Source organism: Leguminivora glycinivorella, chromosome 14 (genome assembly GCF_023078275.1).
Source record: "Leguminivora glycinivorella isolate SPB_JAAS2020 chromosome 14, LegGlyc_1.1, whole genome shotgun sequence".
Taxonomy (NCBI): domain Eukaryota; kingdom Metazoa; phylum Arthropoda; class Insecta; order Lepidoptera; family Tortricidae; genus Leguminivora; species Leguminivora glycinivorella.
This window is the reverse complement of record NC_062984.1, coordinates 5,419,216-5,444,960: the sequence shown is the minus strand read 5'-3', so window position 1 is coordinate 5,444,960 and position 25,745 is coordinate 5,419,216. Positions and strand designations below refer to the sequence as shown.

General features: G+C 39.4%; 3 protein-coding genes and 1 non-coding gene across 4 annotated transcripts in view; 2 read left to right on the top strand and 2 right to left on the bottom strand.

Annotated features, from left to right (window-relative positions):
- LOC125233285 (alkyldihydroxyacetonephosphate synthase) overlaps positions 1-9,987 on the top strand; it is a 71,765-nt gene extending 61,778 nt beyond the window's left edge. The window contains exons 3-12 of the mRNA XM_048139242.1: positions 1,863-2,154; positions 2,595-2,780; positions 2,878-3,051; positions 3,586-3,702; positions 5,181-5,327; positions 6,307-6,456; positions 7,003-7,119; positions 8,155-8,315; positions 8,528-8,649; positions 8,988-9,987. Of these exons, the coding sequence (XP_047995199.1) occupies positions 1,863-2,154; positions 2,595-2,780; positions 2,878-3,051; positions 3,586-3,702; positions 5,181-5,327; positions 6,307-6,456; positions 7,003-7,119; positions 8,155-8,315; positions 8,528-8,649; positions 8,988-9,178 (1,657 nt within the window). The 3' untranslated portion in view covers positions 9,179-9,987. The remainder of the gene's footprint in view (positions 1-1,862; positions 2,155-2,594; positions 2,781-2,877; positions 3,052-3,585; positions 3,703-5,180; positions 5,328-6,306; positions 6,457-7,002; positions 7,120-8,154; positions 8,316-8,527; positions 8,650-8,987) is intronic.
- On the bottom strand, positions 4,181-4,253 carry Trnaa-agc. The gene has a single exon. It is a non-coding gene; the product is annotated as a tRNA-Ala (tRNA).
- Positions 9,988-15,683: 5,696 nt separating the features above from the next.
- LOC125233590 (innexin inx2-like) lies at positions 15,684-19,234 on the top strand. Its single transcript, XM_048139652.1, has 4 exons — positions 15,684-16,040; positions 16,688-16,879; positions 17,205-17,344; positions 17,909-19,234. The coding sequence occupies exons 1-4, from the start codon at positions 15,794-15,796 to the stop codon at positions 18,437-18,439; spliced, it is 1,110 nt and encodes a 369-aa protein (XP_047995609.1). The 5' UTR covers positions 15,684-15,793; the 3' UTR covers positions 18,440-19,234.
- A 1,055-nt stretch (positions 19,235-20,289) lies between these two features.
- Positions 20,290-21,006, bottom strand: LOC125233591 (protein BUD31 homolog). The gene is made up of 2 exons (XM_048139653.1): positions 20,794-21,006; positions 20,290-20,687 (listed from the first exon to the last, which is right to left on the bottom strand). Exons 1-2 carry the CDS (start codon positions 20,885-20,887, stop codon positions 20,347-20,349), a joined length of 435 nt encoding a protein of 144 aa, XP_047995610.1. The 5' UTR covers positions 20,888-21,006; the 3' UTR covers positions 20,290-20,346.
- Positions 21,007-25,745: the final 4,739 nt, after the last annotated feature.

The window sequence follows — 25,745 nt, the reverse complement described above, 5'->3', positions numbered from 1 at the left end:
CGAATGGGATAAAAATTTGAACTATTAGAAATAAAAGAAAGTTCCAAACTCAATTTTTCCGGTTTTGAGTTTGGAACTTTCTTTTATTTAATAGTTCAAATTCAAAACTCGAACTTTTGTACTTGTACAAGTACCTACGGAACTTACAAGGTGCCTTAAACCTAAAATAGATTCTTTCAAATATTTTTTTCAAACTGTTTCATCCTAAGATACCTATAGATAAAAACATACATTTACAGATTAAAATTACCTATATTACATTAAATACCTACATGTCAACATTTTTGTCCCAGTAAATATTTCTGTTCCGTTTCAGCTTAACCCTTTCATTTCTTAAGTCGTCGAGCGGGCTATTTTAATGGCGGACTTCTAGTGATGAATCACTTCATGATACAGCCACGATTATACATATTAATATTATGTATTTTATTTTATTGTACCGTGGAACGCGAGTCCGACTAGCACATGGCCGGTTTTTTTTTCTAAAATAATCGTTGAAATGAGTCAAAGTACTGAAAACAGTTGTAAATTAATGTGCCTTAAATAGGTAGCTATCCATTTTTACCTGCCGGCCTACCCAAAGTCACAATCGCTAACGCTCCGTGGCGAACGAAACGCTCTATCTCTATCGCACCAGTATGTCCAATATCGAAAAGTAATAGAGAGAGAGAGCTATATATACGCTGCAGAGCATCATCGATTAGCAACTTGTCTACACACCCTGGATGTACCACAAAGCAAAACATTACGTTACATTACAACACTTTGAATAAATATTTTGCCCGTCCTAATATTTGGCCGCCTCCTGCGTATTTAGATATTTAGTGATAGTTTGCTAATGGCGTCTTTCAGAAAGACCTTCAGTTACATACTTCGAAGTACCTATACGTATCGTGTACAAGTACATGATACGGATACCTTATTAGCTTATTACCGGTTAGCTCATCTCTACTAATAAAATGGTAAATTTTTGCGTATCAGACCTATAATTTTAATATGTGTTTACACTAATATACGATTTCTGTAACAAGTATTCGATTACATAATTTATTATACAAATGAATAAATTAAAAATGATGTATTTGTTGGACAAATTGTGGCAACTGTATTGTCCAGCCAGTTGAGAATTTTGCCAGCCCCTCATTACTAAAAGTGGCAACGAAACGAGGAGTTTTATGTGGTCGTGGTCTGCTTAGGATATTATATATACCTATATCTATACTATTTTGGAGCATATTAAGTATAGGTTTCATACATAAAATAATGTATTAATACACCAATGTACGTGATCTAGGACGCTTGTTCTGAGAACCGCACGCGCACGCTATTTGCTTGTTTGCTAGAATGAGCCCAACCTTTACTATTGTTTGGCTCTATACGCCATAGTCAATAGAGCCGTTTGCTCTGAGCTGACATACCTATATTGACGTTTACGTAGGTTTAATGAAAGAATGAGGCAAATTATATACCTGGGACGATCACGTTAACGCATACGTCAGTATCAATAGGTAAGTATAATAAGTATATAGAACCAAAATAGGCAAATAGGTATATAATCACACTTCTACATAATTATTATAAGCTGACCGACACCTTTTTAGATCCTACGACAATTTTGCATTTTTGTCATAGTAATTATTATAAGATTTCTAAGTATGGCAAGCCAACGCCGCCGTTATCATTTGAATGGAAGCTCGAACCTTCTCACCGACGTACTTATTTCAAAACCTTTCAATTGTCAAAACCAATTTGCCAAAAACTTAGAGTTATATTAACTTCAAGAGTCCTTTCACCCATTATGAATCCCACAAACCGCTATTAAAATTCCTCAATAAAACTCCATCAATATTTTCTCATTTCAGATACTTAATAGGCGGGAAGACCCTCCCGCACTTCACACCATGGGTCATCCAGAACCTGAACATCGATATTACCAAGCCGCCCAAGACCACGCCACTCCCCGCCTCATACCCTGACAGCAGGCTACCTAGTAACGTCCGTGAGGAGTTGGAGAAGATCGCGCTGGTCAGCGTGGAGGGGATGGACCGGCTCATCAGGGCGCATGGGCAGACGCTCAGTGACATGGCTCAGCTCCGGAGCCACAGTTTGCCGAGGATACCGGACGCTGTCGTGTGGCCCGAGTGCCACGACCATGTGAGTATACGACACACACACTCACACACATATATGAACGTTGCAGAGCGAGCTAGTCTAGTCTAGAGCAAAAACCTATATAAAGAAACATATAGAGAGAGAGACATATAATTCAATGGGAAGAGACAGAAGATAGAAAAATACAGAGAGAATATTACTTAAGACATCCAATCCACAGCGAGTCGTAGCGTATAGTGTTTTTTATTAGGTACACTCGTCTATTCGTCTATTTCGTTTTCTTTCAACCCCTTTTTGCCAAGAGTGGCACTGAAACTTGAGTAGTTCATGTGCCCTTTATGGGATACAGGCGTGATTGTATGTATGTGTATGTATGTACACTCCGTACATATAGTCTAACAGTGTAATACGGGTTTTGTGTACCGGCAAAATCGTTTTCTTTTATTTCACCATATTCTTACACATTTCATTTTACTTTACAGGTTGTGAAGATAGTCGCCCTCGCCACTCGCCACCAATTCGTGATAATTCCGTTCGGCGGAGGCACTTCAGTGTCGGGCTCCATTACGTGTCCGGCCCGAGAGCCGCGTCCAATCGTAGCTCTTGACACCAGCGAGATGAACTCCATCCTGTGGATCGACCGCGACCAACTCTTAGCACGGGTTCAGGTTAGTTCACACGTCTTTGCATCCAGCACCAAATGTTATAATAATTTCTTACTTGTACTGACCTAGGTATGTATTCTACTATTCTTGTTGTTTGCAGACTGGTATTGTAGGCCAAGACCTCGAGCGTGAGATGCGCGCCCGAGGCCTCACTGTGGGCCACGAGCCGGATTCCTACGAGTTCTCCACGCTGGGGGGATGGGTGGCCACGAGGGCCAGTGGCATGAAGAAGAACACTTATGGCAACATCGAAGACTTGATTGTTCAAACCAAGGTAATTTATAACCACCAACAATAATTTTAAAGACACAGACAAGAATAATTCGTTGGAAAATTCTAATTAGGTAATTCAATATAGACTTCTGGCCAAAGGTGTGGTTTTTTGGAGGTTTCGGGTTCGGGGCAACCTGCCAATTACCAAAACACGACGCAACGGAGCCACGCTGTTACGTCATTGCCCAAATCAATCGTTTAATTTTATTGTTTTTTTTTTGTTATGTTCTTAATTACTGTTGATAAAATCTGTAATGTCATTGAAATATGTTTTCAAATAAATAAATAAATAAAATAATGACAGATAATGTTGAGTTTCAAATTGAGTCGTTAGATAATGTTCAGGGGAAGAAACTGATACCTAACTACTAAATGCCTTGTTTTTGGTAATACTCTGATACTAACCGGTACTATAAAGCCTAGTTTCTCCTTCTAAACCTCTATAGATAATAAAAATCTAATAGTAAATAGATGAAAACTGTATTCCATATTATGTAGATGCACTTGAACCAATTAGTATGATATATTTTTCCAGACGGTGACCCCAACAGGCGTGCTAGAGAAGAGTTGTCGCGTGCCGCGTATATCTTGCGGGCCGGAGTGGGAGCACGTCATCATGGGATCGGAAGGCTGCTTCGGAGTCGTCACAGAGGTAACATAATAACTATTACTTCGTACTCAGACGGTGATGTCGTAGTATTAATCCATACTAATGTTATAAATGGGAAATGTTTAAATGTTTAAACTTTCCATCAGGCGGGCCGTATACCTGTTTGCCACCGACGTGTATAAAAAAAATTGGGAAAGTGTGTGTGTGTCTGTTTGTTTGCACGTCTTTCACGGCAAAACGGAGTGACGAATTGACGTGATTTTTTAAGTGGAGGCAGTTGGAGGGCTACGTTTTGTCTCTTTCTCCCCCAAAGATGTAACGTCATCTGGGCCACCGTACCTTTTTATTCTATATGGGTCCGAGGCACGTTTTTTCTTAGACTGTAGAGTGTAGCTGTCTATACGGATTTACATATGTCTTTGATGTAAGTAACAGATTTCTTTTTGCATTTCATTCACATGTATATTACACTGGCTTGTATTGTACCTGACTAGCAAATCTAAAAATAAAAAGAAACCGTTGGAGGCGCGGGGTATCGATCCCCGTACCTCTCGCATGCTAAGCGAGCGCTCTACCATCTGAGCTACGCCCCCGGTGACACGACTGACGAATTTATCGATACCTAACAGTCAGTCAAGGTTATTAACTAGGCTGACTAGCTAGTTGCTACTTTCACTTGGATTATGTTACTCAAGTGCGTTACATATATCGCAGTGCAATGGTTACTTTTAAAGTCCTTTGTTATTATGGTTCAGTTTTAACCATATCAAGTTTAGCAAGCAGCATATTCTAATTTTTAATGTGCTGTGCTGACTTGATAAGCAAAGAAGTTATGATAGAATGTATTTTAAGAGTAGCAATTAACACTAGTCACTCTTGAATCCGATTTTATCGCATCATGTATCATAAATTTTGAATTTTTGAATTTGAATTATCTTATCCGCCCTTTATCGCCCACAGCTGAACATAGGCCTCTCATCAAGTCCGCCACTTCTCCCGGTCCTAGGCTAATCTCATCCAGTTGTGACCCGCAATTTTCCGGGTGTCGTCGACCCAACGATTTTGTCGAGATCATGTACAAAAAGATCATCATCCTTTTGTCCTTCAATCCCCCTCTGCTGAGTATATTTAATAGAAATAGAAATATTTTTATTCATGGCAAAATAATACATAAAAGACACACACAAATACAGATCAACAACAGAGAATTATTTACACACATAACATCACAAAAGGTAAGTAAGTACACATAGTTGCCAAGAATATGGTCCCGACTCAGCATGGTGTTAGCCTGGGTGGCCAACGCTGATCTTCCGTCAGGGCCATAACGAATGATACCACGGAAAGTATACACATTACAAAAATTACTAAAATTATTATTTCTTCATGTACGCCACTTATTCCGGTCCTGGGCATGGCGTCCGTTGGCTCGTCGGCACAGCACTGAGATTTAGAAACTGTTTAACGTGTTATATGAAAACTTTGACTCGAAATTTAATAAGTAACATTTAAAATTGCAGGTGACAATAAAAGTGCGTCCACTACCAGCTGTGACCCGCTACGGTTCCCTAGTATTCCCGGCGTGGGAGAACGGTGTGGCTTTCGAACGGGAAGTCGCCGAGAAGCGTCTCCAGCCTTCCAGCATACGTCTCATGGACAACGACCAGGTACTGTGTTATTCCAGGTGGCTATACAAGTGTGAACTGACCCCTGTGACTAGCTACGGGTCACCCGTGTTCCCAACGTGGCTTTCGAGCGAGAAGTTACTGAGAAGCTTCTCCACCATACGGCTCATGGACAACGACCAGGTACTGTGTTATTCCAGGTGTATACACAAGTGTGAACTGACCCCTGTGGCCAGCTACGGGTCTCCCGTGTTCCCAACGTGGCTTTCGAGCGAGAAGTTACTGAGAAGCGTCTCCACACCATACGGCTCATGGACAACGACCAGGTACTGTGTTATTCCAGGTGTCTACACAGTGTGAACTGACCCCTGTGGCCAGCTACGGGTCTCCCGTGTTCCCAACGTGGCTTTCGAGCGAGGTTACTGAGAAGCGTCTCTACCATACGGCTCATCATGGACAACGGCCAAGTACTGTGTTAGTTGAGTGGTCTATAATGACCAGGTTAATGTCAGGCCTATTCTATGTATGTCCAATGTTTAATAAGCAGTATCCTGTATTTCACACATTAGTTCGTTGATGTACAGTTCTATGCGAGCTTGTCCACACACAGTATACTGACCACGTGAGTCGGGATTAGAGTGGTGCTCGTGGCCAGATAGCGAGTAAGTTGACACTCAAACAGATACGTGTAGGGGCCACGAGCAAAACTTTAATCCTGACTCACGTGGTTCCCGTGGTTCACGTGGTTCGTGGTTCCTGAGAGAGACAAGTGTGACCTTTGAAAGGAAAATAGCAATAAAAAATGCCCAGCTCGCATTAAGGGCCGGTTGCATGAAACCGTCTGTCACCGTTAAAGCGTTCGTTAAATTTTATTGCATGGGAAGTTCCATAGACGTCTGCTCCGTGACGATGATGTGTCTGTCAAATGTGGTTGATGCAACTGGCCCTAAGTGAGCCCCAATAAGAAGAAGCCTGTGCCCAGTAGTGGGTCATATTGATAATTTATTTTTTCCCTTTCTAGTTCCGCTTCGGGCACGCGCTCAAGTTCGAGTCATCCTGGGGCGGCGTGATCCTCGACGGGCTCAAACAGTTCTACATCACGCGCATCAAGGGCTTCGACCCGGAGAAGCTATGCGTCGTCACGCTACTGTTCGAGGGTGAAGCCGATGAGGTAACTACAAAAATCAAATTCAAACAGTTCTACTGAAGAAATACAGTGAAATAGAACTTTTACATCACTTTCCTCCCAGGCTTCGACCCAGCTAAACTGTGCGTCGTTACACTACCATTCGAAGGAGAATCTGATGAGGTAACAAAGAGTTAGTCCTTAGGATGGCGTGAGATCGTCGAGAATGACAGGTTCGAACAGTTTTACATCATCATCATCAATGTTAGTGTACCTACCTACTTCTGTTTTTTTTACACTTTAATCTCTTTTGACCCCTCATGTCCCTGGATCCGCGTATGGCCTCACTCTTGACTGGGTGGTCGTGGCCTTTGTATTTTGGGTGGCGAACTTTACTAGCAAACGCCCTTCTCCTCTCTTACACCACTATAATATTTCAGAGAGATTTGTCGTCATATCAGTCAGTAGAAAAAGCGGACAATTAAAAAAATGTGGGCGGGGTTTCGCCTCTTTGCTGACAACTTTATCTACTAATTCACAAACTTTATGAATGAATTAGGTACATGACGTTATAAGATAAAGTGTTTTCAGGTGACGGAGCGAGAGAAAAGGATCAACGCCATCGCGACTAAGTATGGCGGCGTGCCGGCCGGCGCCACCAACGGCGAGCGCGGCTACACCTTCACGTTCGTCATCGCTTACATCCGGGTGAGCCCACTTTACAACTCTAAGGCCGGCAACAGACAGTCTTAAATTTCATAATCTTAAAAAATCATAATCTTACAAAATCAGATCGACTGCCTTGCCACACACATTCTTAAAATTCGGATTATTCGCAATCTGTCAGATCAATCTGAAAAATTTCATAATCTTAAAAAATAAGACTGTGTGGACAGTTGCGAAATTGTATGGAAATCCGTGCACTCGATCTGATTTTGTAAGATTATGATTTTTTAAGATTATGAAATTTAAGACTGTCTGTTGCCGGCCTAACCCCTGTAAAGGTTTCAGAGGTTGGTGACTTCAAAAAACCTTTATTTTTACTGTATTAACTTTGTCATCATCATCCTCCTTGCGTTATCCCGGAATTTGCCACGGCTCATGGAGCCTGGGGTCCGCTTTGACAACTAATCCCAAGATTTGGCGTAGGCACTAGTTTTTTACGAAAGCGACTGCCATCTGACCTTCCAACCCGAAGGGTAAACTAGACCTTATTGGAATTAGTCCGGTTTCCTCACAATGTTTTCCTTCACCGAAAAGCGACTGGCAAATATCAAAATACATTTCGCATGAAAAAAAATAAAAATATTAGAAGCTTTCAGAGAGAGGAAGAGAGGAAATTGACAGTGTCGCCACACGCAGGAGGTGATAATATTAAATTTGTTAAGTAGGCTTTACACGCTAGGATTTATTAGGTGTGTTTCACACAAACCCCGACGCAAAAACGACGGAGTGAGTGTGATAAGTTTGACGTGTCTGTCTGTCTGTGTATGTGACTGTCTGTGGCATCGTAGCTTTCTAACGAATGAACAGATTTAGATTTCGTTTTACTTTAAGCTGAATTAGTCGGGAGCGTTCTTAGCCATGTTTACGTGGTCTATTTGTATGGCCAACCTAGGCTCCAGGGGGGTTCTTGATACCCATGACACCCCCCCCCCCTCTGGATCCGCGCATGACTCAAGATATACCTAATAACTCTGAAATTTCTGAATCTGTGACTGATGACTGCAACTTTATTTTCAGGACCTGGCACTAGACTACAGCGTGGTAGCAGAGTCGTTCGAGACGTCAGTCCCCTGGGACCGCACGCTGGCGCTGTGCGCCGCCGTGAAGCGACGCGTGCGCGCCGAGTGCGAGCGCCGCGGAGTCCAACACTACCACATCTCCTGCCGACTCACACAGACGTTAGTACTCGTATACTACCTACTGACTATACTAGAGTCCCCTGGGACCGTCTACCACAAGTACCACAGTACATCTGCCGATTAAACACAGATTTCCACCTTTTCTAGTCATCTTAGCTGGACGCTTTTTTGCCCCGCCATCGACGACCACCTTTTACTTATTAGCCATACTTACATAATTAATACTGATATATTTATTATTTTATTTTCAGATACGACGCCGGATGTTGCATTTACTTCTACTTCGGGTTCAACTCGTCGTCGTTCAAGGACCCCGTTACAATGTATGAAGAAATCGAAGAGGCCGCTCGAGATGAAATTATTGATTGTGGCGGTGAGCAATATTCAAATTTTTTTTTTTCTCCGGGCAACTAAAAATATCCATAGTCGATTAAACAAGTTTCGTTCGACGTTAGAGAAAAGGGCGGAATTTAAACAAAAATGGGCAATAAATTTAATATTCGCGCCTGCGTTTTTTATATTTTCCGCTTTTGTGATGACTAAAATAAAATGGCTTATTTTAAAAACAAACAGCTAATGAGGACTTTACGTTGGCTGTATTGATGTTTCCGGAAGTATGAACGAACAAAGTATGAAATAATACGTACACGACACAATAATACTGTGTTCGTGCAAGCTTGCGAAATATTTAATTGTTGATACTTGTTACAGGTTCAATATCTCACCACCACGGTGTTGGTAAACTTCGGAAAAAATGGTACAAAGACACAGTAAGCGAACCTGGTCGAAGATTATTACTCGCTGCTAAGAAAACGCTAGATCCCGATAATATTTTTGCCCTAGGAAATATGGCGTTTGGTGAAGATGAACATGAAAATACAAAAATTAAAAGTAAATTATAACTTGGTTAAAATATGACATAATGTTACTAAATTGTTGCTTTCTGTGACACTAGCAAAAGCGACAAAGTGTAAGCGCGGTGATAAGTAGGTGAAAATGTCGAACGTTTTTTCTTAGCGGCAAGTCTGATTTCGTGCTTGGTTGCGAGTGTTGTTGTTTAGCAAAAATTTTGGCGTTATTGCAGATTTATCCTAACAACATTAAATTACTTTGACACTTCTCTGTGGCAATTTTCTTCGTAGTTTACCACTACTGCCTGATGCTTACCTCACTTCAAGTCATTCAACAACGCAACTCAATATGAAACTGCTACATAATTATATGGCATTTGAATGCCAATTGGCTTCACTGAAAGGCCTTGAGTACATCTTATTCATAAGGATTATTTATTTTTTCCCGGTTTTATTAATGATAATGGATTAAGTGTCGGCAATGGTTAGGTATTATGTAGGTACCATAGATGCGTGTTTGTTGTGAGCAGTGCCTTCAAACATGCGGTTTTAGTTGTAAAATTTATTATTAGGATCTAGGTCGAAGTGATGTGTGTCATACTTATTTTGATTAGATAACTCACGGGTCTCGGCATAGTTTTACATTTTTACATGATTATCTAATTGTTATATTTTAGGAATAATACATTTGAGCACCTGTAATAATTTAAACAGCTACCTATGATGTTAGAGACTTTTAGTAAGTATAATATATAAGGTCCTAATTTATTAGTTGCAGATATTTTAACACATGATACTTTACATTAAAATAATTGACTTTAAATATAAATTAAGAAATCTTTTCATGTAACTTTTTTGATTTCATTTTCCTAACAAAAAAATTAATTATAATTTCGTCTAAAAAAAATCATCATGTGCATTATCACATGTCACAATAACACTGTCTGTCATGTCAACAATTGTTTCATAATTGTTTGTTGTAAATGTCGTAAAGGTTCGGCGGGAAAACTGCACATGTCATTGAAGTGGCCAGTTACAGTTAAGTGGTACGTAAAAGAGGTACGAGAATCTGTTCAATGAGTTTTCATTTAATAATCACATAAACAGGGTGTTTTTACGTAGCAAATTTGTTTTTCCGTTTTCTACAAAAAAACATCGTAAAAGCTATAATGTTTCACGGTTTAATATACTCCAGAGACCGAGTACTATCAGAACTGTAAATAAAAATATCTGTATATATAAATTCAATCAAAAAAAATGTCTAAATCGGTCCAGTAACGGCGGAGATATCGTGGAACAAATATAAAAAAAACAAACAAGTTGAGAACCACCTTCCTTGAGATTTAAGGGCGGCGGTTAAAAAGTATGCTTATTCAAGAAAGCGCAATTTACATTTCATTATTTGTTAAGAAACACCAAGTATACTTATTAAACTTATTATCAAATTGCCCAACAATCACGTAGCAGTACCATAATGTCCGGGCAATGTGATAAAAATGGCGTTCATGCAAACTAGTTAAACTTATTATCAAATTGCCCAACAATAACGTAGCAGTATCATAATGCCCGGGCAATGTGATAAAAAATGGCGTTCATGCAAACTTGTTAAACTTATTATCAATTTGCCCAACGATCACGTAGCATTATCATAATGACCGGGCAATGTGATAAAAAATGGCGTCTAGACAATGATTAATCACTTTGCCCAATACAGCTAGGCATTATTCATAATGCCCGGGCATTATACATAATGCCCTTATTAATCACTTGGTCCATAACATATATAAATACACTGATACAAGCCATTGCTCAACTAAGTATAAAAAATAGGTACTCTTTAGACTCTGACCACGCTAAGTTTACACTATTTTGGCAATGGCAGTCAAAATAGGTATAATCAATAGTTAACATAGAATTTAGCAGTAAAACTTAGCGTGGTCCGTCTCTTCACCAGTTGAACAGATGAAAATTAATCAATTATTTTAAATCGGAATTTTCCGTCACATTACCAAGGATATGTGCAATGAACTTTACATTCCGTACCATTAGTTTAAATTTCGTTATTGTTAATATTGTATGTACCTGACTGTACACATGCAAACTGACAAAACACGTAAGTACCTTAAAATTCAATTATACAAAATGGACATTAAATGAATTATATCAATAATTCGTTTCATTTTTTGCCCCAGGTTTACAATCTTTACATGGTACGGTCACCAGCAATTACATATTAAAGCCTGACCAGGAATATATGACTAATACGCGCCATGTTGCGGAAGTTCATTAGAACTGTTTTCTTCATACTAAACTGAACTGTCATGTCACCCCGTACATCAGAATAACAGCGCCTTCCTGACAATAGTCTTATATTTCTGGCCAGTGAACGCTTATCAGGCGGGCCATATGCTTTTTTGCCACCATGTGGTATAAAAAAAATCGAGACTACAGGAAAGTTACACTATATTAAATTGTATAATTATGTATATCAATATAGTGGGCATATCACATGAATCGTATCATCATTATCATCTTTTTAACGCCAAGAACTCTTAAAGTTATCGTTACTTGTACATGCTTGTACCCACGGCACCGCAGACAATAGGTGTTATCACATTTTGAGAACATTTAATTTTGAATTTGAAACCTTGGGTTTAAGCTATAATATAACGTATTATGTATTTAGCTTCAATATTTTAATTCTTATAATTATCAAAGACTTACATAACTTCGTAACACTCTATCCTCCTTGTTATTATACAATACAAATATGGTACGATGCTTGGAAAGCGTTCCCGCGGTAAAAGGTTTAGATATGCAGACAGTATGTTATTGCATCTCAAGTTTCAGATGCAGGTGAAACAATAGTAACAAAATGAATCACAATGCACAGTTTTAGACACGTTTTAGATAATTGAAACGATGTTTTACCTAATAATGAATTGAAATTTAGAGTTACTAATTTGTTTTTAAGACAATGATGACTTCTAAAAATATATGTAATATATTGTCCAAATCTCTTTATTTACATGAACATATGTACATAATTATATAAGAAACTAAGACTAAACTTAAAAGCTAGCTAATGTCTAAAATATAATAATAACTTATTTTATTATACACTGAAATACAATATATTTATATTATATTTCAGTGTATAATAAGTTAGTTACTTATAATATGATGAGTTTGTATTTTCGTTTTTTTTTTTACTTTTGCTTATTGGATTTGTATTTTTGATAACATTAATATTCACGACACTTAAACACCGATAGGAAATAATACACCAACAACATTTAAAAAGGGTTAAGGCACGCGTTTTATGAAGTCAATTGGTCGGTGAGCCTTACATTTTTCAAATTAGCCGCCTTTTTTAGTTCCCAAATTTGGTTGACCGTCCCGAGCGAATATTATCTTCTTCAAATTAATATTTTCAGTGCTTTTCAGTTATTTTTTTAATGTCCTTTATATAGGAGCGTAACCTGTAGGTAATTGTAGACAGAATAAACCTATATTCGATACACGCGAGTTCTGCACGGGAAGCATGGTCGCGCGATAGACGATAAAATAGCAGGCCGTCCCTATCGCACTACAGTGAAACCTGGATAAGTGAGACTTCAAGGGATGACAAAATTTATCTCACTTAAAGAGGTATTCCACTTATTCAGGGTCTCAGTTAGATAGGTATAATACAAAGTTTGTCTCACTTACAGAGGGTATCACTAATAGAGGCCAGAATAGGGGGATGTGTCAGTTATAGAGGTGATAAGGTGTTTTTATATAGTTATTATTAGTTGCATGCTAAACGAAAAGGTAAATAAGCCTTGTCTTTAAATAATATATAAGACTTTAATGTCATTGTGTCATAGAAATTTTATACATATTATGAAAGTTATATTTTTTTTAATAATTTTTATGTTACAAATCGAAATTTTAGTTTTAATTACTTAAAATAACCAAGAAAACCCTTAAACTCACCTAAACACAAAGAATCAATCGTGTAATTTACAGATGGGCTAAGAATTATTAAAAATATGGAAATAGATTTTCGATAAAATCCAAGTTACAGAGGTCATAGATTGACTGTATCTCAGATACAGAGGTAAATTTCTATAAAATTCTTAACAAACAATTAAGTGAATATACATTTTAAATATAGTCTCAGTAACAGAGGTAAAATACACACTCTGTCTCACTAATAGAGGGAAATGTGACTAAAAAATCGAAAAGGCTAATCACAGTTATAGAGGTCCGTTTTGTCTCACTAACAGAGGTAAATCGGTGCGAAAGTGTCGGGACCGCACCTTGGGTCCCAGCTAAAGAGGTTTCTCACTTATCCAGGTCCCACTTAACCAGGTTTCACTGTATTTGTAAAAGCGATAGGGACGGCCTGATATTTTATCGTCTATCGTGCGACCATGCTTCCCGTGCTGTTCTCCTTTAGTCCCCGTATCTCACTTGGCTCTAAGTATAGGTAAAGAGCAGACTCGAGACATGGCGGCAAAGACTGGAGAATGTTGGCTTGAAGATCAGCAGATCTAAAACAGAACATATGTTCTGTGATCTCGGCGGTCTCTCTAGTTTTGCTGCCATAGAACTCGATGGAGCTTTATTGCCGGTCTGCTCTGACTTCAAGTACCTTGGCTCGCTCGTACAGTGCGATGGCGATATCGACCGGGACGTGAAAAACCGGATTAGCACAGGGTGGATGAAATGGCGACAGGTTACGGGAACTATTTGCGACGCCCGGATGCCTCTTCGACTGAAGGGTGAAATTTATAAATCCATCATCAGACCTGTCGTCATGTATGGATCAGAGTGCTGGGCCCTAAAGGTGATGGATGAAAAGAGATTGCATGTAACAGAGATGAGAATGTTAAGATGGATGTGTGGCGTGACAAGGATGGATAAGATAAAGAATGAGTATATAAGAGGAAGCCTGAAAGTTGCACCGATAGTAGAAAAAGTAAGAGCGAATCGTCTGGCAGGTATGGGCATGTGATGCGAAGGGATGAAAGTCATGTGACGAGAAAGGCATTGCGAATGAGTGTGGAAGGAAGTAACGGGAGAGGAAAACCGAGGAAAAGGTGGATGGATTGTGTGAGAGATGATATGAAGCGAAAGCAAGTGAATGATGAAAATGACGGATGATAGGGAGGTATGGAAGCGGAAGACATGCTGCGCCGACCCCAAATGAATGGGATAAGGGCAGGCGAATGATGATGATTTTTATTGAGAAAATTCATTGCCAAACTGTCAATGTCATGATTTAGTTTTATCCGATTCTCTCTAGATCTATGTTTACTTAGCAAAAGAAGCAAATTAAATGATAGCCGGTCAAATAATTTTGTCACTAGAAAGAGGCGCAGTAAACACTCGCGCCTATTTTTTTTTACTTTGTCGCTTTTGCTTTTAAGAACCTAACCACAAAATTAAAATTTTGAAAAAAACCCCGACCGCGACATAGTGGACCGATTTTCATGAAACGTGGCTAAGAACACTCCAGACCAACTCAGCTTTCAGATAAAAAAAACTAAATCAAAATCGGTTCATCCGTTCAGGAGCTACGATGCCACACACAGACAGACAGACAAACAGACAGACAGACAGACAGACAGACAGACAGACAGACGGACAGACAGACAGACACGTCAAACTTATAACACCCCTTCGTTTTTGCGTCGGGGGTTAAAAACGGCTTGACACAGACTACATTTTGAGTATAAAGCTAGGAACATACTACGCGGACGTCCGTCGTAAAACGACCGCGACCGCGACCTATCAGTGTGCACGGAACAAAACATCCAGAGAGCCAGATTTCGATCGGACGTCCGTGCGCTCAAGGCCACGTCCGCGTCCGTCGACCGATAGTTTGCACGGTTATGTGTATTTCCATTGTCCAGATTCCCGTCCGCGGTCGATTCACAAGGGACGTCCGCGTAGTGTGTTCCTGGTATCCCCAATAGCTTAAAGCTAGGAATATACTACGCGGACGTCCGTCGTAAAACGACCGCGACCGCGACCTATCAGTGTGCACGGAACAAAACATCCAGAGAGCCAGATTTCGATCGGACGTCCGTGCGCTCAAGGCCACGTCCGCGTCCGTCGACCGATAGTTTGCACGGTTATGTGTATTTCCATTGTCCAGATTCCCGTCCGCGGTCGATTTACGACGGACGTCCGCGTAGTGTGTTCCTAGCTTTACTCGACCGTGTACCAGAATTCAGTCAAGCTAGGAACATACTACGCGGACGTCCGTCGTAAAACGACCGCGACCGCGACCTATCAGTGTGCACGGAACAAAACATCCAGAGAGCCAGATTTCGATCGGACGTCCGTGCGCTCAAGGCCACGTCCGCGTCCGTCGACCGATAGTTTGCACGGTTATGTGTATTTCCATTGCCCAGATTCCCGTCCGCGGTCGATTCACGACGGACGTCCGCGTAGTGTGTTCCTAGCTTCATTCGTTCGTTCATATCACTCAATACGGCAACATTACTACAGAAATCTATTTCCGGTGAGCGATACTTCACTTGATTTTGTTTGTGGTAGGCGGCATAGAAAAACTTCAAGCGTATTTGTATTTCGCGGGTAGCTTTGTTTTTAACGGCGGCGTAAAAGTAGCTGCCCCATTGTTTCTTACTTGTGCTTAGGCTATAAGCCAAAATGATAGACCTTTTTATGCCCTTTCGGGCATTTCTAAAGTTAGATAATATTACTATTGACAACAACGTGTTTCGGATGCATTACAAAGTGACAGTAATTATGCTGCTGGTCTTCACGCTGTTGGTGTCTTCGAAGCAGTTCTTCGGAGATCCCATCCACTGCATGGGCGATAGTGATAGTGATAGGGACGCCATTAACAGCTACTGCTGGATCTATGGAACCTATACATTGAAGAGCAGATTAAAAGGTAAGGCTTGTTTTACTTTCAATTTTGAGGTTTTATGATTACAACTCACGCGTCTTACATCTATTATTGTCTTATATCTTCTAAGATATCAGAGAAGTTAATCGTAATTATATTAAAGGAAGAGTCTGTTTTTCCTTCAAAATACAAAATCAGCAAATAGACCACAGGAGCACTTTTAGAAATAGGCCACAGGGGCAATTTTGAGATCGGACACTAACTTCAGATGTTAGTAATTATATTTGAAAAGAACTGCTTAAGCTATATCTATTTATTTAGATCCTCTTGCACATCTAGCTTCATTAAGTGTCCTTTTTTTCAAAGCAGGATTCGAGGATCAATGGATATATATCCAGCTGGCTTCGACAATATATATCCTAAAGTAGTATTCATAAATAATGCAACAAAATAATATGCCATCCATACAAAATTGATATATATCAAAGTTGATATGTATCTGATATATATCATAAATATCCCATATTTTCATATTTATTGTAAATATTGGATATTTTCGAACTCTGTTTCAAAGTAAGTTTAGCATCTTTTAAAAGAAAGAAATTAATTCTGAATTTAATAACTAAGCATATACAATCTCCTGTAGTAACTTCACCACCATTAAACTTTTCATTTTGTGTCTTTGCTATTAGGCGTTGAAGGCACTCACATGACATACCGTGGAGTGGGCACTGAGACCGGAGGAAAGGAAGATCGGATCGAGCACACCTACTACCAGTGGGTCTGCTGTGTGCTGCTGGGCCAGTCTGTCATGTTCTACACTCCACGCTATCTCTGGAAGCTTTGGGAAGGTGGGCGGCTGAAGGTGCTAGCTTCTGATTTGGGTGAGTAGTTTTAAAGATTGCTGTAAGATGGTGCTGTAATCAATGCAGGGTTATATAGTGTCTTTTAATTATTTATTTCCACTAATATTATGGTACTAAGATTTATGCCACTTTTCATAGCTAACCTTTGTCAGATTTTAGTGAAATTTATGCACAAAGGATGGATTTAGGGTTTGTTATTCTTGAGAAAGAGTTGGTGACAGTTACTACTAGTATCACTAAACAGAGGTGCTGGCATCATTTTAGTATTTTTAGTATTAAAATATCTTTTCTGGGCAACTATGCTGAAGTTGTTGAACAAACTAAACCTCAATAATATTTTCAGCAAGCCCCATGGTGACTAAGGACTGGCATGAGTGCCGCCGAGGGGAGCTGGTCTCCTATCTGTCACATGCCAATATGTACTCACACAACATGTACGCCCTGCGCTATGCCTTCTGCGAGATACTCAACCTTCTCAATGTGGTTAGTATATAAACAGATATTTTTTGTTTCTTTCTTCTAAGATATTGACAAAGCACCAAAGATTTATATTGGACCCGAGGGAAAGGCATGCAGTATGGTCTGGTATACACCAGGTCTACAATAAAATGTATCGAATGTTGAGATTTGATGCAATAAAACCATTGTTATGGGAATTTGTTCTAAATTGCCAACATCTGGCTATTTGGGTTGGGTCAATCAGATTACAGTCAGACCAAGCAAACTCTTTTACCTCTGCCACACTCGACGAGCGGCGTGGGAAGTAGCGAGGGAAGTAGGCAAAGGCATAGTGTGGCCGCGCTACTCGTCATGCTCCGCATGGGCATGACGACCCACCGCTCCCTATATTGTCGGTTTTTTGGCGCGAGTCAAAGGGCCGGCAACAACCTAGTGCGATTAATCGCATGAGTAGGGCAGTGTGTGGCGAGAGAGCAATATCGCGGCAGTGCGAGGAGCAGCGAGAGGGGCATAGTCTAGCAGAGGTATTTAAGTTTAAAGCTGTTTCTTTAGTAAAAATTCAAACTAATTTAATTGATTACTTTCCAGGTGGGGCAGATGTTTCTCCTGGACATATTCCTGGGCGGCGCGTTCCGCAACTACGGCGCCACTGTCGTGGCCTTCACGCGCGTCGCGAGAGACCCTTATGACGTTAACGATGTGGACCCCATGGACCAATACTTCCCCAAGATCACCAAGTGCATTATACGCCGTTACGGACCTTCCGGCACCGCAGAGTTAAGAGACCGCATGTGTGTTCTACCTTTAAACATAGTCAATGAGAAAATTTTTGTCATCATTTGGTTTTGGTTCATCTTTCTCACTTTCATCTCTACCTTGGCTGTTCTGTTCCGCTTACTCGTACTGTCATCCCGTCCTCTCCGCACTGTCATGATGGTGGGCCTCTTGCGACATGTCAAACGCAGTACTGTTCGCAGAATTGTGAAGCGCTTTGGGTTCGGGGACTGGTTTGTTCTCTATTTGCTGGGCAAAAATGTTAATCCCCATGTCTACAAAGACTTAATTCTTGAACTGTCGAAAGAAATAGAAAATCGTAATAGCCATCGCTATTCTGTTTAAAGTAACATTGTAGATCAGTCTTCATAAGATACTTCTAAGTAGATAGTTGTAATACATTGGTGTTGCCAAATGTAGCAAATTTATTTTTTTGTTAAAAGACATTAGTGTATTTTTTGTTATAAGTTTTGCGGTAAAACTTGCAATTTAAGAATAGTCTATTATCAAACCCTCAAAATTGTTATGTTTTAATAGAATAGTGTATAATAAGTGACAAATATTTGAATTTGCTAAGACTGATCTAGGTGCAAAATTTGATTTCTGAATTTTGGTTACCTATTACTCAATAGGATAGTTATATTTATATAAGTCTAATGTATCTAAGCTCAGGGTATTTTGTTAATAGGTATTTAGGTATTTTTGTACTTTTTGATATGGCTACTAGGTAGATACTTATCTTGTAATACTAACAATAAAATAAAAGACTAGTATGGTTTCTCGCTATAGAATTAGTCATACAGAATTCAACAGTTGACTTTAAAAATGTACATTCTTAATTTACTGGTAAATTCAACTTAATTAAAAATTGTGTTACCTACAATTATTTTTTCTTAATGGTTATAACTGTTTTGAATGTCAGAGTAACAGTGTGAGGAATGTAAGGTTCTATATTTTCATAAAATATTCTGTACTGAACTGTACAAGAAAGAAAAAGTAATAATTGATTATTTGTTGTTTAGCTAATCATTTTGGAATTGAAAAATTTGATTGTTTTTGTTGTTCTCTCAAAATTAAAGTAGCATTGTTGTCTCAGAAGGTTGTGTATTCCTTTTTTATTATAAAATTTTGTTACAAGAAATGTTAGTTTTATTTCCCACCATAAGTTGCACATAATCAAAAGCTTATTGTAATTACAAAAATAAAATATAGTTCATGAAACACATTATTACCTACACAGTGCAAATTATACATAACACTAGAAACCTCTGCTGATGACTGGATACAGGCATTATCAGTTACTAGTTATATGTTTTAGAAGGGGGCAAAGTTGTAACTGCACATGCCAATGTTGAGACCCCAGCAAGTGAAAGATTCCAATATTCAACTGCATAGCAAGTGATTGTAAAGTGAAATCTTGAGTATTGAGAAGGTTTCAAAGAACTAAGGTTAAGTTAAACATACTTTGCCATAGAGTGAAACAAAATTTTTTTTACCACATCAACACAAATATGATTTGTAAAACATCAAACCAAATCAAATTTATTGAATTTTTGTATGAAATTACTAAGCATTCATGGAAAAAATGCAATTTTGCTATCCGTTTTTGAAGAATCAAGAGGGGCTTTAACAGTTAGTATGGTAAAAATAATTTATGTAATGTGGTAAATGAAAGATTCTTGAGGAACTAGATAAAACTGCATATTTTTTATTAGGATTGTTTCTATGTGCTACTATTACAGGTGTTAATGTAAGTTCATTTTTAATTACAAGATTATGTATTGTTGTGGTTTTAGATGTAAATATTAATTATCTAAAATATTAACCTAAACATGGCTTGCTACAAACTTTGAAAATGCCATCTAAATTTTAAATTTAAACTAAGGCTCTTCAAACCCCAGCTCGTGAGGCCTTCCAATTTCTCCCGATTTTCTGAGATAATAAAAAAGTTTCAAGACCTTTATTATACTGGAATACTCAAATGTTTTAAATGTCATATACTCGCTTGTAGAAGCACAATATGATTTACATGTAATAAATGCTTATCTTCTTATGCATGACAAAATAATGCTAGTAAAATAATACAAGAATGGATACAGCTACAGGTTTATAGTCAAACATCACACAATCAATTTTTCATAAATATGTTGGCCTAATTGGTGTCATTTCTAATGGGTCCCATGAAAAAAAAATCATGATTTTTCAAAGTTTGCATAGCCTAAGATTCTTACAATAATTATATTCATACACAACTACCCGGAGCATCCTCTGCAGCCACAGTGCACACACTCCACAATACGGCCTTCTTCCAACTTACTCTTAGGCACTCTGCAAATACAATTTGTAGCAAAATTGGTGTCACGGGTCTGTATACATCTCAAGCAGCACAGATTTTCATAACCTGTCTTCTTCCATTTGGCGATTAGGTTTGCGTCTGCAATTTTTTCGTCAAGGCAGTACTGATAGAGCTCGCGGCTGATGGCCTTTCGTCGGTAGAACAGATCGTAGATGTAGCGAGATTTCTGGTGATGAATCTTGAATATGGGCCAGAGTGATTCTTGTTTACGCTTTCCTTCGTGGGGTTCAGTTTCGGCTGTAAAATTGATTAATTTCTTATAATCTCTAAGATACTCGGCAAATGTATATTTTTGTAATGTGACATGGTAAAATAATATTATTTAAAGGATAAGGGTTCGTACCTTCACGCATCTTCTGTTCCAACTCTTCGAGAGTTGGCTCGATAAGCTCCCAGCCCTCTGGGGGTGACTTACGACTACGACGAACTTTTGGCATGTTGTTTCTTATAGATTATCTAAATCAGAATAAAGATATCGTTATTATCGTTGAATTAATCGTTAAAAATCAACACGAGTGATGAATTAAGCGTCCTAACCTAATGTGACAGCGAACGATATTTCTTATTGTCACTATTGTCAGTCATGTCAGTGTCAACCATGTGTCAACTGCTGTTTTTTTTTTTTTTTATTTATTTATTTTGGTGAAACAGTTGGCGGTAATGCATAATATGCAGCAGTTTCCGTCTGGTTTCTAGAGTTTGAAGACCAACCATTCCTGGGTGGCTAGCCGAATGGCACAATCGCTCACGAAACGCTCACGAAACGAAGCGCTAGTAGATATCTATCTCTATCGCGCTTGCGTATTGGCGCGACAGAGCCAGCGGCGTATCGCTTTCGTTTGGCGTCGGAGAAATGCCATTCGGCTACGGGGCCTGTTACGAATAGAGATGGATACATATATGGGTAATACCCGTACAGTCGTTTGTAAATGTGCCTACATAACTTCCTCTGCACTCTTTCTAGTGATTTGCCAATAACTTTTGGGAATACTGGTGTGAGTAGATAGATAAAAAGCCTTTAACACAATTATCAGAAGTGAATACTTACAATCTTTCCTCAAAGCTCTTCGCTCCATCCATTTACCGCAATGATGGCAATGTTTGCCAAAGCAGAGATTTGGCTATGAAAAAACATACGTATATACATATATTATAATCCTTAAAAAATATATGTTTTACTATAATAGAAAGTAATATTGCAAATACTTACAATTTTTGGCATTGTATGACCATTTCAATTTTCAAATAAAACCTTAGACCTATATATAGGGACCCGACATGTTGTTCTATGCCATAGATTTATATATATTAAGCTAGATTGAGTTGTTAAGCCAAAAACTTTTACTAGTCTGACAAGAACGCCTTTCTGCGCCGGTGATAAAGTTCAATTTAGTATGGCAAAAAAGTGTGAGCTCAGTCCCTATTGTACCATGTTTAGCGGCCCAAATGTCATTGTCAGTGAGTTCCAAAGACAGGGGACAGCGGAATCACATTTTTTGCCATACTAAATTGAACCTTTCGGACTTAAAGTTAATGCCATGAAATCGCAGGCGATCGTTTTCGGTAGTCCCTACTACGTCTCAAGACTGTCGGAGCTGGTGTCACCTAGTATTTTCTTTGATGGTGTTCCAATTCCTTTCTCACCAACCGTCAAAAATCTAGGGGTCACCATGGACCAAACACTTTCCTGGGCCCCTCATGTATCTGAGATCAGCAAAAAGCTCTTTGGTTCTCTCCACTCACTGAGGCGCCTACAGAATTTCCTGCCTCTCGATACCAAAACTATGTTAGCTCGCTCACTGTTACTGCCGTTACTCGACTATGGCGATGCTGTGAACCTCGACATGTCGGAAGATCTTTTAAATAAGTTAGAGCGCTTGCAAAATGTTTGCATACGGTACATTTTCGGTCTGCCGAAGTACGACCATGTGTCTTACTACCGTCAAAAACTTAACTGGCTTCCTATCCGCCGCCGTAGGGATCTCCACGCTGTTTCTCTTCTCTTTAATGCTCTTTTTACACCTTCTTCTCCTTTATACCTCTCTGAAAAATTTACTTTTCTGGCTGATGGCAGTGGCCACCGTCTGCGTTCTAGCGCGAATTTATCTCTTGCCATTCCCCCTCACAAATCTCGTGGATACCACAAGTCTTTTGCTGTCCGTGCAGTGAAACTATGGAATGAACTGCCCGTCTCGTTTAGGCAGGCACAATCGGTCGCGTCGCTCAAGGAGAGGTTAAAGAAGCTATGGTTATCTGACTAATTTGCCTTGTTGCTTTGTATATATTTTGTGTTCCTTGTCAACTCTTTAGTGTATCTTTCACATTCCTTTTTGTGTGATATAGTTAGGTTTATCCTATTACTGTATGTGTATTTATTTATTTATTAATTATTTATATATTATTTGCCCATTGTCTTTATGGTACCATGTTGTACAAATTGCGGAATTTGTTACCCTCTTCAAGTTTTCTCTCTCATTTACTCAAAGGTTAACTGGAAGAGATCCCTCAAAGGGATAAGTTCGCCCTTGTACTTCACATCTTAACGTATGCTTTTTTTTTTTTTTTAATGTGTTTTTGTACAATAAAGAGTTACTACTACTACTACTACTACCTTATTACTGAGACAAAAAGGTGACCGTTTTCGCTATTCTGAACTATCGAAAACGGTCCACATGAGAGGGCATTGTTTGGGCTGGTGTCCCTCTCGCACGTGTGGCCAATGTTAATGAGCCATAATAGTAGTATTTATATATATATATAAAAAGTCGTATAAATTAAAATAATTAATTTTGTCGAGAACAACACACGGGCGCGCCATCTGTCCCAGCTGTGGTGCTTTACTCAGGCCACACGCTATAACCATACCGAGCGCATCGATCAGCCGCTTAGTTCCAACGCGCGCCAATAGATGGCGCAAAAGCTATATTGCGAAACGGGACAATGACGTCATCTTTTTCGTGCATGCTGCCCGTAGTAACGAGTTATTAGACGTTATCACGTCAAAAGATGAGCTGGAAAATGGCAATGGCCGAGACGCAGTCTACATAAGCTTTTAATGAACTCTCTGCCTGAGTATATCTTTCCTTTTTCAAACCAGGCCGAAGTGGATAGAATAGACTGAATCTCAGCCAACCATTTCCCTTCAACTGCTGTTATTTCAGGGTGCGTTCGAATATTTGACTAGTACGACTCATACGTAATGGCCGCTGTACACATGTGGCCAACGGGGTTCCACCAACCCTTGGTGGAACCCCTTGGCCAAGCGTGTAGAGGGCTACTTGGCCGTATGTTGGCGGTTGGCGCTAGCGCTGGCCGGCCAACCAATTGGTGTCGGTTTTTTGTCCACACATCATGGCCGCTGTACACATATGGCCAACGGTTCCACCAACCCTTTGTGAAACCCCTTGGCCAAGATAAGAGCCGCTGTTTACACATTGGCGAACCAATCACTTGGCATTGGCTCTTCATGAAAGATGGACGTGGAATGGAAAAGTCTAGGAAATTCTAGGTCATAGACGTTGTCAGAAAAATTTGATTAAAAAATAATAACCCCGTAGTAAAATTAAATTATTTGAAATATTAACAATTTTTTGAATATTCTGATAAGAACATTTATCTTTTTTAGGAAATACATTAAACATTTGCAAGGTTATTTTATTTCCTAAAATCTACACTATTATTGGTATAGATAAACTTATTATTTTCGTAAATATTTCACTACTGTCCTCTCTGACGGCTGACGACCAACTGAATGAAGCGCCAACGTGTAAACGCAGTTGGCCATTGGCGCCAAGATCCTTTGATGTGTGGACAAAAAACCGACACCAATCGGTTGGCCGGGAAGCGCAAGCGCCAACTGCCAACTTACGGCCAAGTAGCCCTCTACACGCTTGGCCAAGGGGGTTGGTAGAACCGTTGGCCATATGTGTACAGCGGCCATCAAAGGATCTTGGCGCCAATGGCCAACTGCGTTTACACGTTGGCGTTTCATTCAGTTTGTCGTCAGCCGTCAGAGAGGACAGTATTGAAATATTTACGTAAATAATAAGTTTATCTATGCCAATAATAGTGTTGAATTTTAGGAAATAAAATAACCTTGCAAATTTTTAATGTATTGCCTATAAAAGATAAATGTGCTTATCAGAATATTCAAAAAATTGTTAATATTTCAAATAATTTAATTTTACTAAGGGGTTATTATTTTTTAATCAAATTTTGCTGACAACGTAAATGACCTAGAATTTCCTAGCCTTTTCCATTCCACGTCCATCTTTCATGAAGAGCCAATGCCAAGTGATTGGTTCGCCAATGTGTAAACAGCGGCTCTTATCTTGGCCAAGGGGTTCCACCAAGGGTTGGTGGAACCGTTGGCCACATGTGTACAGCGGCCATTACACGTACTTTTTCTCCTGACAAGATCATTAAGCGAAATGATAGGTCCGTGCAAAGAGCACTACGTTTTGGGTCTGTGGACAAGATATAGCCCAAAATATAGACGGTCACGATAATCGTTATTCGAATATTCGCTCCTACATTTATTTAAATTTGCCACTTTTTTTCAAGTAATGGAAACAGCTTGACGGAGTATAATATTATGGCCGCTGTACACATATGGCCAACGGTTCTACCAACCCCCTTGGCCAAGGTCGGGTTTTTGTTCACACATCAAATGGCCGCTGTACACATATGGCCAACGGTTCCACCAACCCCCTTGGCCAAGCGTGTAGAGGGCTACTTGGCCGTAAGTTGGCAGTTGGCGCTTGCGCTTCCCGGCCAACCGATTGGTGTCGGTTTTTTGTCCACACATCAAAGGATCTTGGCGCCAATGGCCAACTGCGTTTACACGTTGGCGCTTCATTCAGTTGGTCGTCAGCCGTCAGAGAGGACAGTAGTGAAATATTTACGAAAATAATAAGTTTATCTATGCCAATAATAGTGTAGATTTTAGGAAATAAAATAACCTTGCAAATGTTTAATGTATTTCCTAAAAAAGATAAATGTTCTTATCAGAATATTCAAAAAGTTGTTAATATTTCAAATAATTTAATTTTACTACGGGGTTATTATTTTTTAATCAAATTTTTCTGACAACGTCTATGACCTAGAATTTCCTAGACTTTTCCATTCCACGTCCATCTTTCATGAAGAGCCAATGCCAAGTGATTGGTTCGCCAATGTGTAAACAGCGGCTCTTATCTTGGCCAAGGGGTTTCACAAAGGGTTGGTGGAACCGTTGGCCATATGTGTACAGTGGCCATAATGTTTAGTTCAAGTTTAGTTGAACATCAGAGAAAT

What these genes read in the sequence shown, in the direction of transcription:
- LOC125233590 (XM_048139652.1), top strand. Translation starts at nt 15,794, where the DNA reads ATGATAGACCTTTTTATGCCCTTTCGGGCATTTCTAAAGTTAGATAAT. An exon ending in ATTGAAGAGCAGATTAAAAG is followed by an intron (nt 16,041 to 16,687) that starts GTAAGGCTTGTT and finishes CTTTGCTATTAG; the next exon opens with GCGTTGAAGGCACTCACATG. An exon ending in GGTGCTAGCTTCTGATTTGG is followed by an intron (nt 16,880 to 17,204) that starts GTGAGTAGTTTT and finishes TAATATTTTCAG; the next exon opens with CAAGCCCCATGGTGACTAAG.
- LOC125233591 (XM_048139653.1), bottom strand. Translation starts at nt 20,887, where the DNA reads ATGCCAAAAGTTCGTCGTAGTCGTAAGTCACCCCCAGAGGGCTGGGAG. An exon ending in GGAACAGAAGATGCGTGAAG is followed by an intron (nt 20,688 to 20,793) that starts GTACGAACCCTT and finishes TCAATTTTACAG; the next exon opens with CCGAAACTGAACCCCACGAA.